The sequence below is a fragment of the Copadichromis virginalis genome, linkage group LG18 (genome assembly GCF_057382275.1).
Source record: "Copadichromis virginalis isolate Kocher_CV1m ecotype Utaka linkage group LG18, C_Virginalis_male_GT1.1, whole genome shotgun sequence".
In the NCBI taxonomy this organism is placed as follows: Eukaryota; Metazoa; Chordata; class Actinopteri; order Cichliformes; family Cichlidae; genus Copadichromis; species Copadichromis virginalis.
This window is the reverse complement of record NC_140635.1, coordinates 32908988-32922993: the sequence shown is the minus strand read 5'-3', so window position 1 is coordinate 32922993 and position 14006 is coordinate 32908988. Positions and strand designations below refer to the sequence as shown.

The following is a 14006-nucleotide window of genomic DNA, read 5'->3' as shown; positions in this document are numbered from 1 at the left end:
CTTGTAGAGCAAAATTGAGTATTTTGGTCTAAATAACCCAAAATGTGATATCCACATATGTGGACGCCAGGTCCTAGGAGGTTAAGAAGCATGTGTCCTTTTAGAGGCATTGACACCATCTTAGCCACAGTCACCTTGTCCCAAAAGGTGACAATTCAGGCTGAGAGTTGCTAACATTTGCAAATTTTTACATTATAGTCTAGTGCAGGGGTGGGCAATCTCAGTCCACGAGGGCCGGTGTCCCTGCAGGTTTTAGATCTCACCTTGGGGTCAACACACCTGAATCACATGATTAGTTCGTTACCAGGCCTCTGGAGAACTTCAGGACATGTTGAGGAGCTAATTTAGCCATTTAAATCGGCTGTGTTGGTTCGAGGACACATCTAAAACCTGCAGGGACACCAGTCCTCGTGGACTGAGATTGCCCACCCCTGGTCTAGTGACTGCCATTGATCTAACCAATTAGATATGATTAGGGCTGGGCTTATGGCCTAAAATCCATATTGTGGTATAATTTGAAACATGCTCCGGTGCGCCTTATGTATGAATTCTGGTTGTGCTTACTGACCTTGAACCGATTTTATGTGGTGCACGGCGCTCAAAAATCTGTCAAAATGTTTTAGTATGACTTTGGTAAGCTACGAAGCCGCACCGCTTGATGGATTGTTGGAGCATTACGGCTACTGTAGTCAGGAGCCTCGCGGAGTAATCTGGGTGCAAAACTCCGTCTGCTTCAGGTCCTAAAGTGAAACGATCACTGTGGCATCACTGAGAGTTAAAAACTGCCTAAATTCGTTCATCTTTAATAAAATGATCAGTGTTGCTGCTTTACCAGGTTTAACAATTAAGTTTAACATCCAGACATCCATGAAAACAGAATTTATTAAATTTAACCGAGTTAATAGTTAGCAGGAAGTTAGCTCGCTAGTTTCCACCTGAACATGACATACCATGTTCTGACCAGTGTTGGTCAAGTTACTTGAAAAAAGTAATCAGTAACTAATTACTGATTACTTTCCCAAAAAAGTAATCCCGTTACTTTACTGATTACTTATTTTCAAAAGTAATTAATTACTTAGTTACTTTTAAAAACACGATTTACAACCTGAATAGGTGATAAAGCGATAGATCTTTCAACCCAATTCTACTTTTTCTGCATAATCCATCATACAAAATGTAATCAAATGGAAAAGTCTCTCTTTTTTTTTTAAACTTGTTTTATCAGTTTTAATCTTTTAACTTTATGCGTCAAGCAAAAATTAAATTATATGCACCATTCTCTGACTTGAAGAAATTAGTTTAACATTTAAACCTATTTTCTGCACGTTCCAGCACATAAAATAAAATATTTTTTGTGTTTACACTCAGTCTTTCAAATAGATGCAAGTAAAACACAGCAGAAAGTAAATAAAATCAAAGACTAGCAGTCCTGTTGCTCTATTTTCACCTGTAAAGCAGGAGTGGGGTAGGTGGAGGTGTGCTCTAGTGCAGGTGTGGCGCAGCGGTCAGTGGAAGAATCCGCGAGTTTCTCTGTGAATTTCCCATTACGTCGTTGCGCACTCGGAGCTTGTTTAGGGGTTTTTTTTGGGGGGGGGGGTTCGGAGTAAAAATAAGTTTTCTTCCCACACACAACGGACACTAATGTTTTTGTCACTTTTTATGGAATCAAACTCAAAGTAAGGTCAGTACTTCCACGCTTTAAACGCTGCATGCTCATATATGATCCATTGTTGATCTGCAGACAGCTGTTGTCACGAACGTCGCACTCGCTTACGTCACTGTCGTGAGACATTCTCGCAAAAAAAATCACGGTTTTAGTAACGCAGTAACGCAGCGTTCCTACGGGAAAGTAACGGTAATCTAATTACCGTTTTTGCAATAGTAATCCCATACTTTACTCGTTACTTGAAAAAAGTAATCAGATTACAGTAACGCGTTACTGCCCATCTCTGGTTCTGACTGAGAGATTTCTGAAAAATTCAAACGTACAGCTCTGCTATCACTTCCAACATGAATGAAGACCGAAAATAAAGAGCAGTGACTTTTGTAGGGTTACTGAAGTTGGACTAGCTGGTATATAATGATGTGCTACGTAATCGCTAGCGACACAGCTATGTTAGCATAAGCTGAAGGATGAACGCTAACTTTTTTCCACTTGATAAAAGTTAACGTGAGGGTTCCCGATGGTTAGGGACAAATGCAATCGCATGGCAGGATGCTGTAAAAGGACCAAACTTCAGTCAGGAGAATAACTGAGATAATCCATCCATAATACGAGGTTAGTCATTAATATACTGCAACAACATGGGAATAGAGCAGCTGCCAGAGAATTCAACATTAGTCAGTGGTACGGAAGTAGAGGAAGCGCAGTTTTCGGCTTTCCTCATATTCCAGAACATGCTTTTCTCTTCACTATTACTGTCGCCCGACATAATTTGCAGATGATATTGCTTGCAGCTGCTGCAATGCTTTCGACCAAAACGGGCGCAGCTTGATGACACCATCAACATGCGCTATCGCGGTGGAGCGGTATAGTCTAAATCTCTACCATTGGCCAAATTCATATTGTTTCTACCATATACCGTTTATACCGCCCAATCCTAGATATGATATAGAGATATAGATACAGATATAATTAGAATGTGAATCCTTTCTCCCCTTTTTAACCAGTTGGGCCGATTCTCTTGAGTTAATCAGGTGAATCTGGGATTTGTTCAGAAATTTACATTTTAATAAAGATTCTCAGATTCTAAAAAGTTAACCTCATACCCAGTACATTAAGCTTACGCAACCATTTCTGTGTGAGAACTAACTGATCAAAGCTTGTGCTTCAAATTTTGATCTTGTAATTTCTGTTTTATACCATAGTCACAAAACGTGACAAATGTTGGACACTGTTCAGTTTTCTTCTGATATTTTGACTTATTACTGACGAGTTGTCAATGAGGTCAATTAGAACAAAGTTGGCTTAATGGAGAATGAGCTTAAACTGTTTTAGATGGAGGATAAATGGAGGGGCTGCACCACATCCCAGGATATTATAACCGATTTTCCAGGATTCTTTCAGTTGTTAATCAAATGTGTAGTCTGCCACAGTGTGATAAAGATTTTGAACTGTGAATCAAGAAGTGCAGCTTTAGTGGAGTCAAACAATAAAAACATGGAGCAAGATGTGAGCGTAATAGGTGTATATTAAGTGCTTCTGCCTGGTTGATTTAACCATGGCACTATTCTCTCCTCTCACTCACCTTCATCCTCACACTCTCCCCTCCTGTCCTCCCCTCTGTTCGCTGAGAGCTGACACTTGACGCTCTTCACCTACTGAATCTGTTACATTAGCCATGCAGCACTTCTGTTGGTGGTCTTTTAAGGATTTTCCCCCCTTTTATGAAATCCAATTATTGGGTATGATATTACAATCTGTTTTGGAAGTGAATGGAGATCATGTCTCAGAAAAGAACAATAAAACGTTCCATTGTTGATGGAAACACTGGATTTAAACCAGTACCTGTGGAAATGGCAGATGAATTCACCCTGCAGAACGCCAAACCTGACGCAGCACTCGAACATGTGTGTTTGTGTACACACTGTGTGTGTCTCCATTGTCATTCCTGTGATTGATTATCTAGGAAGCTTGGCAGGAGGACAGATTTATCTCTTGGCACCACATCCCCCCTCGCCATCTCTCCCTCTTTCTCTCGATCCCTCACTCCCCTCCTGTTTGTGTGCCTAAAAGGCTCAGTTTACGTGTGTGTCAGCAGGTGTTTGTGTGCATGTGTGTAGAGGTTTGTGTGATGTGACCTTGCAGTAGTTAGGTGTGTGTGTGTGTGTGTGTGTGTGTGTGTGTGTGTGTGTCCCCGCACACACATATTTGCATTCTCCTGATGGAAGTGGACTTGCAGTGATAGCAAGCGCTTCCTCCTCCAAGTGAACAAGCTGTGTGTGTGCGCTGCTGAGGCATTTTGCTGTAAACTTGCTGATGCTCATACACTTCATTGAAACACACACAACTGCACACATGTGTTACACATGCACGCACAAACACACACTCTCAAAGGCTTGGTCTCTTGCTCTCATATGACACACACACACACGCTCCCTCGCTGCGCCTTTTTGAAGTATGGAGATAATTTATTCGTGTCATGATGCCTGATTTCCCATCTGCTACTGGGACCCTGAGCAGCTGGAGGGAGAGAAAGGGGGGAGGGATGGAAGAAAGAGGGAGAAAGAGGAGAGGCAGTTGGAAAGGCTCCCAACAGCTGGTAACCAGTTTCCTGTCACAGAAAGCTTACTTGGGAGCAAAGAAGAGGTGGTGGTGGTGGTGGTGGTGGTGGAGGGGAGAAGGAGCAAGGAGATGGGATTTAGTCTGCTGGAGACAGGAGGAAAGATGAAGTGTCAGCCAGTTTGTTTACTAAGGTTAGGCTGCTGGAGTCGAGGCAGGAGGGGGCGGAAGCTGCAGCAACAGGGAGTTGAAGGGAGGGAGGAGGTGGCAGCCGTGTTCATGGATGGATGATTGAGTCCCTTCTCCCCCTCTGCTCTGGTCTGCCATTACTGACAGATTCATACCCCACCCTGCAGAATTTATATCAGTATTGATTGACAGGTGAACCAGCAGTGAAGCCAGTCCGCATTTGAGATTATTCGTTTTAGAGTTTAAATGATTAGTAGATTTATAATCAGTAATCCAAAAATAATAAATTGGTTGTTTTGTTTTTTTTTGGTTTTGTTTTTTTTTCGCCTGTCCCATTTGGTTCTTTAGCCATCAGAATTGTTGTCTGAAGACCAACAAGGATACCCAATGGATTTACTTTGCCAAATGGATCATCATGGCATTGCCGTATTGGTCCATTTGGTCGATCTTTGTTTTTATTATTTATTATATTTTATTTCCAGATGTTACAGACGGGACAGACATGAGTGAGAGATAGGAAAGGGAGAAAGAAAGAGGAAGGAAAGGAAAAACAGAAGGGGAGAGGGACAGTGAGAAAGGGGGGGAGAAAAATAAAAATCTCCTGGATCACCTGTTGAGAGAAGAATAGAAAACAAGCAAAAAAAGACAAAAAAAAAAGAAACAAAGCAACATACTAAACACAACACCATCGCATTAATCTAGCTAAGTGTAAACAGCAGTAAATACTAAATATTCAATGTTGTTGTGCAGCACGCAGGACAGATGTGCTTCGAAGTAGCAGCCAAGAAAGGTGTAATTTGGGTCTACGAGCAGTGAACACCCGTGTGCATACCTGTGTGGATCAGCGCGCTTGTATTCCAAAGGTTTCTCCATGTAACGATCTGCTAGGGAGTGTGGGGGGGCCACAGCCCCGTCCTCCAGGGTGTGAAGCAGGTATGGAGGAGATCAAAACTCCATACATCCAGGGAGGGGCAGGTAACCCCTCCCTGGGGCCAGCTCCCCCGCTGACCCCAGTAGGCACTCCCACACTCCGCGACCCGCCAGGGAAAGGGGGCCCAGGCCCATCCAGACCGGATGGGTTAATTAAACTGATAAGGTTGATTAACCACCGAGGTCATTTTAAACAAAAAAACAAAAATTCTTTCATTTGAGAATTTACAATTTTATATTTGTCTGCAGGCAGAACACGATCATATGGTAGAGTAATCAGTGTTTGAGCCCCAGTTTTTTTTGTTTTTGTTTTTCTGCTTCTGTGGTATATTTATGCTGTAGTTAGATTTTAACTCTGAAACTCTGCACTGATGTGGTACACCTTTTTGTTATTGGCCTGTTCAGGTACTCCTGTGTATTTCTGGGTACTTTTTTGCCACAGTTTTTGAATGAATCAGTGAGAAAATAATAATCATAGCCTCAATAAAAGATCCCTCACATGTCAGCAAATTGAGATTGTTGGAATAAATGGTAAATTGTTATATAGTGCTTTTCTTCTCTCCTGGAGCATTCGAAGCGCTTTATTGCCTCATTCACACAAACACTTTGTTCTATTAAGTGCTTCCTATCTGTCAATCACAGACATTCTTACTCCGATGGATGTATTGGAGAGCAACTTGGAGTTGGTATCTTGACAATAATGTTTGGCATGCAGACTGGAGCAGCCAGGGATTGAACCACCAACCTTCCTAATCAGTAGATGAACTGCTCTACTTCCTGAGAGCATCCCAATATATGTAAATATATTTGAGGGAATGACCAGAGGTAGGGAGAGCAAGCGTAAGACCTCAGCAGAGAACAGGCATCAATAATAACTGATAAGACACTAAACTAGATGCAGCATGAAAGCGGAAGACTGGGTGGAGGTGGACTGTAAAGCTGCTTGTAGATGCACAGAAAATGGGGCCCTGCTAAGGCAACATGAATGGCGCACACTATATAACATTGCATACATCTTGTTTGCATTGAGATCAGCTGATCTCCTGGCAGCGGCTTTGCACCATTCCTGGACTGTCTACATTAATGCTATGTTCAGTTTCTCTGTAATTTGTTATAGTAAATGTATGTATTATTCTCTCAGTGCCTCTAATTTTCAATTGACGAGTAACTTGCATGTCTTTCTCCTTCCTGTTAGCATTCCCCCACGGACCCGTCAGGTGACGTTTTGATGGCGGTTCCTGACAGGCCAACAGTTGGTGCCGGTGCCCCCGGTCAGCCTATCAGCACAGAGAAGCCCAACGACCAGGAGACCAAGCCAAAAAAGAAGAAGAAGAAGAAGGCAAAAGTAGTGGATGGAGAGGAAGAAGGTACAGGGAAGAAAGCGGGAGAAGGACGCGAGGAAGACGTAAAGTCTGAATTTCCAGGAACAGGAAGTGATGGTGGTGAACACATTACTGGCACAGAACTTTTAGAGGGAAGTTCACCACCGGTGGAAGAGAAGAAAAAACGGAAAAAGAAACCAAAGGAGAAGACTGAGGGCAAAGAGCCCAAGACCCCGAAGACGCCCAAAACACCCAAGACCCCCAAAGAGCCCAAGGAGAAGAAGGCCAAGAGCTCCACACCCAAGCCCAAGACTCCCAAAAAAACCAGGTAGGACTAATGCACTATTACGGTCACTGTGTGTGTCATAGTTGGTGTTGAGTGGGACGTCACTGTAGTAAACCAGATTAAAGTGTCAGGTAACAGGTGAAAGGGCTTATTTCTCATCAGCTGTAAAGAGCTCATGTCCAGAGCGTCCCAACGGTGCATTTGGCACCATTAACCACTAAGTGGAACTGTGAAGATTTCAGTTCCACATGAAAACAGAAGCAGATCAATTTGAGGAGGGTAGCTCGGGCAGTCTCGGGTCATGTGGGTAACATTTCAAGTGCTGAAGTTCAGCATGCTGGAGATATCTCGATTTTAATGTCAAATGCTGAAGCTGTCTTGAGTGTAGATGCAATGCACAAAAATAGTATGTGCAGATACAGACAGACATCTCTAGGCCCATCATGGGCAAGCACGGGGAACCAAAAGGGTCACAACTCCTGAGCAGTGAGCCGCTGCACCCTGTGTACAAGTGTGAGTTAGTGATCAAAGGCCTGCTAACGGGCACATCTGAGGATCAGTTGCATTTACCGCTAATATTAAAACAGAGTCAGGCTTCGTTTTTAAACAAAGAGAAGAGCCAAGAACTCGTTTTTGGTTTTTAGTCGAAAGTCTCTGAAGAACAACACGAATAACATTTTTGTTAATGTTATTAATAAAAATTAAACTGCCACCGTTTTTAACATTCAGTATTACACATTTAATTCTGGAGGAAGAGTGAGGGCCTGTTTAAACTTCCTGTACAAGGTTATAGATGAGTAACTTCCAGCACCTATCAGCGATTGCCGATATCACCTTCAGTTCACTTTGTTTACTCTGTAGTCTTATCCCTGCCTTTTCACACCCTTCCTCTCTCATTTATCACATCCCCTTTTTCACTTTCTCTAAGAAATACACGTTTAAACAGCTGTTTTTCTGAATCGGTGGCTACTCTTTCCCTTGGTTTCTTCCAGTCAGTCAGAGAGCCTTCCTGGGCAAGAAGAGCTCAGGGTGTTTGCGTATGAGAGTATCAGCAGCGGTTTCATTGTGAAGGTGGAAACTCGATCGGTCTGAGGAATGTGTCAGGATGGCCCCCCATTTCTCTCTCCTTCTTCCGTAGTCCGTGGCCCATCTCTCTTTCCTCTTGGAGTCTTTTATCCCAAGGAAGAGGGAGGGCCAAAGCAGCAAGTGGGGTCAACACTGGGGGAGGTGTGTGTGCATGCACCGGCCACTGGAAAAGAGTTTGGGCGTGTGGAAAGAGGGGGGAGGCAGCTGGAGCGAGTGTGTGTGTAATGTGGGGGTGGTGGGCAGTGTGTGTGTGTGTGTGGGCGAATGCATGTGTTGGGGGAGGGGCCATTGCTAATCTTTGTGGCAGAAAATTGCGTCTAATGGTAATGAAGGCCATGCTGCTGACCAATCCACACCCTGAGCTCAACACTGTGAGTGTGAGGGCAGTGGGAAATGTGGGGGTGAGGAGTCCATTCTCAACTCTCTCTCTGTGTGTGTGTGTGTGTGTGTGTTGGTAAACTAGCTCTTATCTGTTGTCAGGCTTTCCTCCATCTTGAGTGGCGGCCTGGAGCTCCCAGGTTAATTTAGCATAATAATGGCTGCCGGCCATTCACTGCTGCTCTAAAATGGTGGACCTCTGCAATCACCCAACTATCTTCTGTTTTATTCTTTCTTCTCGTTTCCCTTCTCCTCCCTCCAGTCCCACCCCTTCCTGACAAAGAGGAGTGTATCCTTTCATCTTTTCCTCTTCACTGCCCTCCCCTTGTTCCCCCTTCCTTTGTCTTTCTAATTTAAGCCGAGGACTGAGGAGTGAAGTTTTGAGCACATGAGCAAGGCAACAGTAAATCTCCATATTTTGAGAAGAAGTTTGTCATTGCTTTCATTAAGTTGAGCTCTTCACAAGTCATGGTTTCTTGCAAACCATGACTTGTGAACATGGTTTTTGCAACTCAAAGTGTCTATTAGAAAATTTGTATTATGAGTTCCTGAAAGAAATGGGTCTTGCTGACTAGATGCTGGTCCTGTAGGTGCTTTTCCGAAAGCAAGCACTTCTTCCTTTGGTCTGAAAAGAATGATACCTTCATTTGCATGTTACCTTTATGCAGTTATTACCAAACTCCTACTGCATTTCTTATCAGTGAAATACATCTTGTACATGTATTTTTTCCGGTGCTTGTATATGTCGTCCTTCTGCTGCGTCTAAGGCTATACGAGAAGACTTGTGGGCGCATGCTGCCCCCTTCAGTTATCAAAGACTGGCTGATACAGCGGTATGAGGCAGCGTATTTAAAAAAGAAAAAGTAAAAATAGTACCTTTGTTTTACGGATTGAAAGGTATTGTAAGCATTAGTTCTGGTGACATCCCTAGAATCCTTCAAATATAATTTTGCGCCACCTGAGTGGTAAGCTAAGGTTAGCCAGCTCGCTGCCAGCTGTGGATAAAATCATATCTACAATTATCTAATCACCTGGGGCTTGCTGGCTTGCTGTCAGTTGTTTTGAAATTAAAAAAAGTTAATGCTATGAGTTAACTGTCACTAGTTACCCACAGCAAAATGTAACTAGCCATCTGGGGTGGGTGAGTGGGCCGTCAGTGGATTGATCCTCATCAGTCAGATTGAACTGAGTGTGAGTGGATTTGAAGAATGAGACTTGTACAAGAAAGAGCTTTGAGTGCTTAAATTGAGTGGAAAAGCAATATATACCACTCCATTTACCATTCACCTAACCATATCTTGTCTGCTAAAGTTATCTCCAGCAAAACTGCCTGCCTGTTTATTTCAACAGACGTATTATAATTTTTAACAATCAGTAAATTATTTAATGATGAGGAGCAAAGATGTGTAACAAGGCTTTCTGTAGTAGTTATTGGATCAGCCAGCTGGCTGTAATGTAAGTATATAGCTTGTATTGATTGTCACTGAGGAGTTTTACACTGGTCTCTCACTTGTTGTATCACAGTTGTATCTATATGACAAGTAGATACAACTGTGCAACATACCATTAATTTTAATGGTATGTTTTTAATTGCAATCTAATCTTAAGGCTTTTATAAATTTGAGCTTTCATTTTTTTTTGTGTGTTGTCTTTTTCAAGGGGCTGGAATTCCTTTCTAAACCTGATGAAATGTACCCATTAGTGCTAAACTTTTTGATCTAAAGCCAACTTTGACAAGGCTCTGCAAGGCCACTAGCACATATGTTCCGTTACATTTTGGGGGGATTTATGTGAGATTTCCACCAGTGGGTAGAGAAATAATCTTCAAAGCTCAAGGGTTTTTCTTGTGGCCCATACCATACTACAGTATGTTTTCTCTCTGCTGTGTGTATTTGCATCTCCTTACGAACAAATAAACCACCACAGGAGCAGACTGAAGTCTTTGCTTAATCAGTGTAACCAAGATGTTCCGCTGTGCTGTTTAACCCTTTGAACACAAGTGGTTTTCATTTGGTTCTTGCTCTTTTATTTACAGGTTTGTGGCATTGTCACAAGCTGTGCCTATACGTTAGGCTCATGATGCTTGCCAGCATCTTACATTGATGGATAGATACTCGGTTGTAAGCTAAATTGAGTTTAGTTAGGCAAGTTTTATCCTGTATTAGATGATTGTAGTACCTGTTGACACAAGTTTTTTTTTTTTTTGCTGGATATCTTGATGGTTATTCAGTTTTTAACACCGGAGAGCATGAATAAGTTCCTCCAATTGCAGCTGTTTTGCTTGAAAAGGTTAAAAATTTGCCCCACAAATTTGTGCAGGCCAACTGGATCCTAATGAGCAGACAAAATAAATGAAAATTGAAGATTGTCTCAGCTGTTCAGGACGGTCTGAGTGTGTGCTTATGTGAGCGAAGCCGGGAGAATCAGGTGGTTTACTCGTCCAGTCAGCTCACTCCTCTCCTTTGACCTTGCCTTGTCTCTCCATCCTCTTTTTCCCTTGCTCGCATGCGCTCCCTCTCTGAGGAAGTACATCTATAAATAACACAGCTCTCAGCGCCACACCCTTCCCTCGATGTGTGTGCATATATGCGTGTACGTGTGCATGCACTAGGGTGATTTGTTTGCTGTACACACAAAGAAGGCAGACATGCATGCAGACACCTTGTGTGCAAATACAGCACTTTCTGAACACACACAGAAGCGTATGTGCATTGCCTTCTGGACTTTTTGTGTGGATCTGTGTATGGGGGTTCAGTGGTATGACTCATCACAGCAGCAGGTGTCTGTTCCACTCCGCCCTTCTTCTTCGGTTTCGTTTTGTATCCCAATATTTTACTCCACTGCTCGGCTTCCTGTCTTTCCTTTATCCCGGTCTGAAAGGAGCATATTAGCTCCTCACTGACACACACAGCAGGTTACTTCAGTGAAGGTGTGCATAAGTAAATTACCACATTATTTACAAAAACAAAACCCTAACAGTGTTTTACGTTACTTTTATTAAGTAAACCTAAAATGATGGACGACATTGCAGTCTATTAATGTAATCTTCAGGTGACTACAATTTGTGCAGTGTTGTAAGCATAGATAGGGCTGATGAACTTGGTTAGGCCAAGTTTGAATGTGAACTCTTCAGTGATAATCTGTTGTGAATCATACCCAAAACAAGGGTGGTTGTTGCCATTTGTTCCCATGTTTTGTCTCCATTGGCCCATGGTAACGGCACATCATACAAACAAGTCTGCCGCCACAACTACTTCTTTGTTGCAATCCCAAACAATTTGTTTTATATTGTATTTTCCTTCTTTGTTTTTGTTTTTTTGTTTGTTTTTTTTGTTTGTTTCTTTTTGTTTTCAGCAAATTAACAGTGTAATTTCATGCTTCATTCTTATCGGTTAGCCAGTAGACACAGCTCATAGCAGCAGTCCCATTGTGAGATTTGTGGCACTGTTGGTCTTATCACAGGCTGCCGTTGGTGGAGCCCTGACCAAATACATCACCACAGTTCTTTCATGTTGGTTTTATTTGCTTTGGGGGGGGGAAGCATACATTTTGTATAAAAATATATTCCACATTATGGGGACAACAAAACCATTGTGGGTGCCTGAAATGGAAATTAAAAAAATGAGGAAAGTGGTAAATGAAAACAGAATTGATATTGTTGGCTTAAAAATTACTCAAATAACTCAAAAAAACAAACAAACCCCTAGATAAAATATTGGAAGTGCCTGAAGTTCTAGTCTTTGTTACTTCCAGATGGATGTGAGGCTTTCCGATTCATATTTGACTTGTAATGTCTCTTCTGAATATCCTGAACGTTTCCCCTGATGAATGGCCTCCATATTGTAATAATTGAAGATACTAACTTTCATAACTAATAAAACACATTTCAAACAAAATGAACTAAAAACCACTTTTGCAACTAACTGCGCTAATACCGAAGTGAAAACAAAAACTAAAAAAACAAATACAAAACTATTAATAACTGCCCTCGGTTTCAGTGTCAGATCTAATTATTGCTCACTTGAGGCTTCAAAATGCCAAAGCCTAGATTACACTCTGTTGTGGAAATGGACAGCTGGAGGCCTGATGGCCATGTATTCCTTCCTGTTATACTTTGTTTTGGATTTTTGTTTTTTGTTTTTTTGGAGTCTGCGTACTTGGTGCGTTGCAACGTCCTCTTGCTAACCAGTGAATGACGTAACCGTAGCTGCGTGAATCTTTTATGTTAGGTTTATGCTGTAATAGGTGGCTTAGGTCAAGTTCCTTAAAGAGATGAGTTGATAACAGAGTGTCTTGTTTGCAGCCAGCGGGAGCAGGCAGGGATATAGAAGCAAGAAAAGAATCTACACTATCTTACAAGATTTGTTTGACTCATTTATTCCTTTTTAGGAACTTGATGGGTTTTGTTCATGTAAACACAGTTGTAGCGATGTCATAATGCATTCAAGTATATGCTTGCACCACAGGCATACTGGAATAGTAGAGTACACTATATTCTAAAGTCACATTTTCAGGTAAACATTTGTTTCAAGCAAAAGTTGCTTTAGCCCTTTTATAAAGTAAATGTTGATATATATTCTTTGCTAATTAAACTGGACAGAAAATCAGATCTTTAGAAGAGTGTTGAAACGATGAAAGACGATGGATTGAGCATGAAAAGCTGCAGAGAGGTGAGGGTGCGATTAAGAAGTGGGGCCGTGACGAAGCTAGGAGGAAGAGAGAGAAGGCAGCCAAGTGGAGAAGTGTGTTTGTGTGCGTGCTTGTGTGTGTGGCCAGATGGCTCCAGCGTGTGGCGACCAGCCAGAGGAACAGGTGCAGGTCACATGACCAGCCGTTACCACGGAGATGGTGATTGCTCTTGGCGTGAGGATGAAAGGAGAAGGGCCCCAGGGACAGAGAGGGGGTGAGAGATGTAGAGGGAGGGTGAGTGAGCGAGCAGGAGGGAAGGAGGGAGAGAGGCACCAAGCAGGAAAGGGGACGAGCGACACAGGCACAGAGCAGAGAAAGGAGATCGGCCATACACTACAGGCAGCAACACAAATGGTTATGTTCTGTTTCATAGTAGGTTAGTTAGTGGAACAAATTGCTGTTGCCTGATGGCCTGACATAACTTTTACTCTGAAATAAATCAACATGTTGTAAAGTGGAGTGTAAAGCTTGGTTTAGATAGTCAGTTTGATTGTGGATCCAGTTCCATGTTTGCAAATTAGCTGGATTTGCTAATCCCCGCTGCCAGCTAATCACTTATGAAACCTTTTAACAACATGCAGTGTCCTTAGCCTTCAAATTTTTGCCAGCATTGACTTTTTATTTAAAATCATGGATTCCATCTGTAGCCAGTTATTTCAAAAGTAACTTTTATGTAACAACATATTTAAAAAAAAAACAACAACTATCCACTGCAAAGTTCTCTTTGCAGGCAGGTGTCAGCCACTTTGTCATAGAATACCATTGTACATTTCCATTGCTGCAGATTGTAACTTGTGGGTCAAGTCTTCCAGTAACTGTTAATTGAAGCTTTATGAAGTATTTCTGATTGTTTGCTCTATATAAGCCATGTAGTGTCTCAAAGGTGAGGTCTCAAGTGGAGTGA

At 42.2% G+C, this 14006-nt stretch overlaps 1 protein-coding gene across 1 annotated transcript in view; it reads left to right on the top strand.

Moving 5' to 3' along the window:
• The window catches only part of chd7 (chromodomain helicase DNA binding protein 7), a 72232-nt gene that overhangs the window by 22757 nt on the left and 35469 nt on the right, over nt 1-14006 (top strand). The window contains exon 4 of the mRNA XM_085439989.1: nt 6537-6991. Coding sequence (XP_085296115.1) covers nt 6537-6991 — 455 coding nt within the window. The remainder of the gene's footprint in view (nt 1-6536; nt 6992-14006) is intronic.